The sequence below is a fragment of the Photinus pyralis genome, unplaced genomic scaffold (assembly GCF_008802855.1).
Source record: "Photinus pyralis isolate 1611_PpyrPB1 unplaced genomic scaffold, Ppyr1.3 Ppyr1.4_LG5, whole genome shotgun sequence".
In the NCBI taxonomy this organism is placed as follows: domain Eukaryota; kingdom Metazoa; phylum Arthropoda; class Insecta; order Coleoptera; family Lampyridae; genus Photinus; species Photinus pyralis.
In genome coordinates this window covers 12665569-12671344 of record NW_022170596.1, presented here as the reverse complement: position 1 = coordinate 12671344, position 5776 = coordinate 12665569, and the positions used below count along the sequence as shown (strand labels likewise).

At 32.5% G+C, this 5776-nt stretch overlaps 1 protein-coding gene across 2 annotated transcripts; it reads right to left on the bottom strand.

Annotated features, from left to right (window-relative positions):
- Positions 1-226: 226 nt before the first annotated feature.
- On the bottom strand, positions 227-5547 carry LOC116171340 (ras-related protein Rab-8A-like). 2 transcript variants are annotated; one of them, XM_031488119.1, is made up of 5 exons: positions 5335-5547; positions 4666-4726; positions 4269-4614; positions 1575-1577; positions 227-704 (listed from the first exon to the last, which is right to left on the bottom strand). In XM_031488119.1, exons 1-5 carry the CDS (start codon positions 5456-5458, stop codon positions 609-611), a joined length of 630 nt encoding a protein of 209 aa, XP_031343979.1. In that variant the 5' UTR covers positions 5459-5547; the 3' UTR covers positions 227-608. The 2 variants fall into 2 exon arrangements, with proteins under 2 accessions (XP_031343979.1, XP_031343980.1); XM_031488120.1 differs by lacking the exon at positions 1575-1577 and having other exon boundaries at positions 5335-5545.
- Positions 5548-5776: the final 229 nt, after the last annotated feature.

Genomic DNA, 5776 nt, shown 5'->3' with positions numbered 1-5776 from the left:
TACGAGCTGCACAGAACTTTGTGCGGCTGATGTATTGTAATATAATCCTATATAAAATTTTATTAACTGTTAACGATAAAAAAATTTAATTGCCCTCCATCACATACATACAAGCCTTCTTCACAATTTAAATAATACAATATGTACTAATATATACAGCCATTTCTATAGTCATATCAACTGAATTTGCGGTAATTGAAAAATAAACACATCTATGGCAAATTCGTTCTTACATTAGTAAGGAAAACAATACTAAATTTAGTCCTTTAATAAAACTGTGTTCACATTCAGATTTGAAAGATTTTAGTACACCCTTCTTTGTCCTTATGCAACTAGACTTGATAATGGTTGTACATAGTATAAAATATGAAAAATGTATAGGCCATGTTTAATATCAAGGATGTACACAAGAAAAAAAGTCTGTGCCGGACTTGAATCTTCCATCCTATGAGTATATCACACTTACAAATATTGTTCATTTATTTTTTTTACCATCTGAACAATTGACCTGTTTCTAAAGCTAGTCACATATTGATCAAAAATATATTTATGTATAAAAAAGTCCCAGCTTGTGATTGTGTGATGGTTCGTTAATGTACCGTAATTGGTCAAAGCAAAGTACAGCGTGACAGCCAGTTTGTGGGTTTTCTTTGCGGTTCTGTAGCTTTCAGCTGATGGCCGCCTTTTGGGGGATTGCTCGCCTCCTATAAACATTAACAAACCATAAATATTATTTGCAACGTTCTTAATAACTAAACTGAATGATGGAGAGATATGTTCAGGTGTAAACAATGTGTAACATTACAGTCGCTTTCAATTCATACCAATCGATATTTCAAAAATCACACATTAGTTGCTGCTCCATTCGTCGGTGGGAAGATATAGCGTAAAGCGTGCATAATTACTTGTGCTTTAGGAAATATGCAGTAAACTTTGGTAAGCAAGTTAAGTTTTAGGAGTATTGGTAGTAATTAACCATAGCAAACCAAACCAGCCAAGTTACAGCAATCAATATAGGTATGTAATTTTGCCACAAGTTTAATTATAAAATTGGCATAAAAATGGCAGACCTAGAGCATATGGCTGCATGGTCACTGTATTCTAAACTAGAGTCCATCTATTGATATTGAGGGTATCAGGTCATAGGGGTGTATAAACCTTTAGTAAGTAATTGTGGGGCATATGTACATGACTTGACGTATATAAAATTGGCTTATACGCCTACACATTTTGTATAATTTTAATCATCGAGCTAATAAAATCATATGCCCTTCTGTCCTGATGTGCACAACAGCAGAGATTATTGTGATACTTACTGAATCAAGAAATAGGTTATTATAAAATTGGAAATGAAAAAATTTACTATGGTCATGATTTACAACCCACACCTGGTAATGGTGACTACAGTTACTTTTATTCCTAATGCTAATTTGAAAATGTTGATCTTTCACGTGAAATGTACTTAGGTACTTAATTTAAATTAACGATTTTATGATACATGAATATACTTGAATGATAAATTGTTAATTGAAGCAGTGTCTATAGCTGCATGCAACACAAAAAGACATATTTACCTTCTGGATCCCCATAGAAAGTTAGAAGAGAATAGAAGAAAAGAAAGTATTAAAAACTGCTTATTTACAATACGTTGATACTTATATAAAAAGAAAAACCCAATATTGGATAGCAAAAGACTTGTACGGTCAATAACCAAAACAAAAAACTAATTTCTATGGTGTAAAATATTTCATTTTGCATATCACATATGGATTTGCAGTACGTCTACTAGTGTAATTTATTATTAAAGATTAGAATATTATGAGCAGAACTGGTAGTAATTTGATCAATTGTCGTTTGAAAGGTACAGCAATCATTTACAAATGAAGGCTCTTGTAAGTTTCAACTAAACTAAGTATATGAAATTCTTTAATTTACAGTAATGGTTGTAACAGATGCGTTTTTTTTTCAATCTGGGTGTTTTCCAATCCCGAACAAGCACACGTGATTGTCATCACTATTGAAATCTTGAAGGGTAAACGGTTGCAGTAATTTGGTACAATGCGCACTAATTCACCAAGCTGTCTAGTAGTTCACACTAACACTTCTAGTATTCTTCTTAGTGCAATTCCCATAGTTCTTTAGAAACGGTATTTTCCATTTTCCAGGAAATTTATCTAATAGGCTATCCTGTTGAAACCAAACGCCTTATTGAAAACCTCTCAACGGTTTCTGGCGATGAGAAAGTGTTTTTTTTAAATTTTTTGTATCTTTTATTATTAAAAAAAATTATAACGTAATCGACAAATTTCGGTTTTTTAAGTATATTTTCGGAAGTAATCGAAAAATTCTGGTTTTCTTTAAAGTATGATAATCTTTATTTGCGCGTTTTTTATCTAATTTGATTATCATCGTATCTTCTATGGTTTTGGGATCCCCATGATAGACATCCTTATCTTGGACACAGTGTACACGGTTGGCTTTTTATCTGTATGAACCAATATTTAACGTTTGTACTTCTACTAAAAGGGTACGCATAAAATTTCATTCAAATGTGGGCGCGCATGCGCAAATTCAATTTTTAACAACATGATTGAGTCCATTTTTTAACATACCACTTAGTTTATGAGAGATATAACAAAAATTGCAAAGGGAAAAGTTTTGTGCATTTTTTGTCTAGTGGCGTAGATATAATTTTCTATTCGCCCCAAGTTAATAAGCGACTCCCGCTAAATTTTGACCCACAAAATTATAAAACCCGGGGAATTTTAAAAATCGCATGTCGCACTGACAACTAAATTACAAAACGTCATTCATGTGTTAAATATTGACACTTTTGAGGTTAGGTATGTTAATTCAGATGGGAATGTTTCGGGAGGAGCTTAATTATTTCTGTTGGATAAATAGATAACAGTTTTTGAGAAATAGCACCCCACATTGGTAGTTGTTGAAAATGTAGCAATTAACAAAAAATGAACGATTTAAGTCGATATTATGATTACAAATTTTCGTGTCATCCGAAATTAGATGCCTCACTAGTAGACGGAGGACACTTCTGACCCGAAGGACCAATCTTCAAATGAGTATAACTTTTTTGTTTGTTGAGCAATTTAAAAAAATGGTTCGACAATTTTGTTCCTTAACTCATCAAGTATGTACACAACAAATTTCGCGGAATTCTCTGCATTTTCATTGTCCAGTCAAGCATTACAGTGGAATTTTTTTCGAGTTTTCAAAAACTAATTTGGAATTTAGAATCAATTTTGGGACATATCTCATCATCCCTACCATCTTAGACCAAAAAGTATTACTCTCACCCATTTTTACTGTAATTGATAGGTCAAACCAATTGATAAATAAGAAACTGTCCGATAATAATGGCCTTGAAGGTTGAGATCAAGACCATACTCAAGGTGACCACGGATAGGGATGTCTATCATTGGAATCTCCAAAACCATAGAAGATAAAATAATGGATAAATTAGGAAAAAGGATGCGCACTTGTAGAGTTATCATCAAGCTTTAAAGAAAACCAGAAAATTCTGGTTACTTTTAAAGATATGCCAGAAAAACGGAAATTTCCAGATTTCGTTTTTTTTCTGCTCTTATTTGAACAGACACGACAAAATGAGTAACACTTTCTCTTTGCCACTTTTTGAGCTCTATAAGACACCGTTGAAAGAATTTTAATACAACATTTTGTTTAGGAGAAATCAGAAATCATCATTAACTCTGGCCTGTAAAAATACCTACTGCATTGCATAGCATTTTTTATTACAAGCATAACAATGTACAAATTCTCAAAAACTCACCTACCTCCAGAGGATATTTCTTAAAAAATGAATAAAAATACAATTTTCAATTCTAATACGTTTCTAACAATATTGGGCAATCTTTTATTTCAGCTAAACATTGTTTTGAAGTGATATTAGTCTTTACAGTACCTTGGGTCATGTTACCTACCACTGAAAGATTAAGCAAACATGTTTAAAATTTTGCTGTTTTTAACCCATGGAAAATACATATGGACAGACACTGAACATAATTGTGAGGAACCCAATGTGAAACATTAAAAAGAAGTCACTCTACAGATTCACAGATCAAGGATCAAAACTATTATTAGTAGATTATTATTATCTATTCCACAGAACACAATTGTTGGACCGTGTTTAATGATTGTTTCATTCCGGATATATCATATTTGATTCTCATCTAGTTCTACTCATAATAACGGTACAAAAATATAGAGACAATGATTAAAATAACACATACCAATTTCTTCTCCGTATTCGCTTTTATATCTCTAGCTAAGGTAAAGAAAGCTTCTTCCACTCGAATGCTAGCTTTCGCACTAGTTTCTATAAACTTAATACCATATTCAACAGCCAATTGTTCGCCTCTCTCCTTGGACACCTGTCGTTTATCTTCTAATTCGCATTTATTACCTAAAAGCATCTTCTCTACGTCCGACGACGCATTTTCCTCTATATTCCTAATCCAATTCTTAATATTTTCGAAACTTTTCTCGTTCGTTATGTCGTATACTAGCATAATACCCATCGCGCCTCTGTAGTAAGCGGTCGTGATTGTGCGAAATCGTTCTTGTCCGGCGGTATCCCTAATAGCGAAGCAAATAGAATTACCTCAATAAGTCGAGACATTATCTTACCATATTTGTAGTTTAATTTTTTTCCCGTCTAAATCTATAGTTCTAATTTTAAAGTCGATTCCTGGAAGAAAACAAATAGTAAGTCTCTCGATTATTACGCTTAATTACAGGCATTAATTAAAGTTCTTAGAAAAAAAGTTGTGGAATTAAAGCAATTGAATGCTTTCACATGTAGTAACAATGTAAATACTTACTACAACAAAACCTTGTACAAAGGTGAAAAAAAAACATATCAAATTTAGATAACCATGTGATATCCTACAGGAAAACTGCATCAATTTTAAAAGATATGGGGAACTCCATTGCTCGATACACAATTTTGTGTTTCAAATTCACCATGAATCTTCCTTACCTATGTTGTATCGAATGCTCCGTGACTTCGCAAATGTTGAAAATGAAAACGTTTACATGTAGCAGCTATCCACAAATTGTCTTTGTAATGAACTTTTTTTTTAACTTAAAAAGGGGAAGGAAGTTCATGAACTTTAGAAGGTGTGGTTAAGATTCAAAACGTTATCTATTTATCTGAAACAAGCAACTAAAGTACACATTCCAGATGCAAACAGAGGCGCTAAGATGTCTGAAGTGCTGCGAGAAAGCAAACATCAACGGGACGAAGATATTCATACATAAAATACCATTTTTCTTATGAAAATAATTGTGACTCACCAATGGTGGATATAAACGTAGTGTTAAACGCGTCTTCAGAAAACCTAAATAAAACACACGTCTTTCCTACTCCCGAGTCACCGATTAATAACAATTTAAATAAATAGTCGTATGTTTTTGCCATTTTTCTTACAAAAAAAACTTCACTATTGTCACTACAAAAACCGTACCTCGCGTTTTAATTTGCTACTAACTTAACAGTTGTCAGCTTGACAGTTGACATTTTAAAATTTTGATAAAAAATAAATCCCTAGGCGACATACATTTGAAATTTGGTTTTGAATACTTTACATACAGTACCTACTAAAATAAAATAGCGTTTCGCTACTCATAAGTATAATATTATATTATTCTGAATAATAAATACACAGACTAAATAATTACTATGATATTTAGGGCGCCTATGCATTCTGGACTAAATTAAAGAATAATAATAAGGGAA

Bases quoted from the DNA above. Each gene is read 5' to 3' on its own strand.
- LOC116171340 (XM_031488119.1), bottom strand. From the start codon at position 5,458: ATGGCAAAAACATACGACTATTTATTTAAATTGTTATTAATCGGTGAC. The intron at 4,727-5,334 runs GTGAGTCACAAT...GTTTTCTTCCAG, and splicing joins TACGTTTATATCCACCATTG to GAATCGACTTTAAAATTAGA. The intron at 4,615-4,665 runs GTAAGATAATGT...CTTCGCTATTAG, and splicing joins AAAATTAAACTACAAATATG to GGATACCGCCGGACAAGAAC.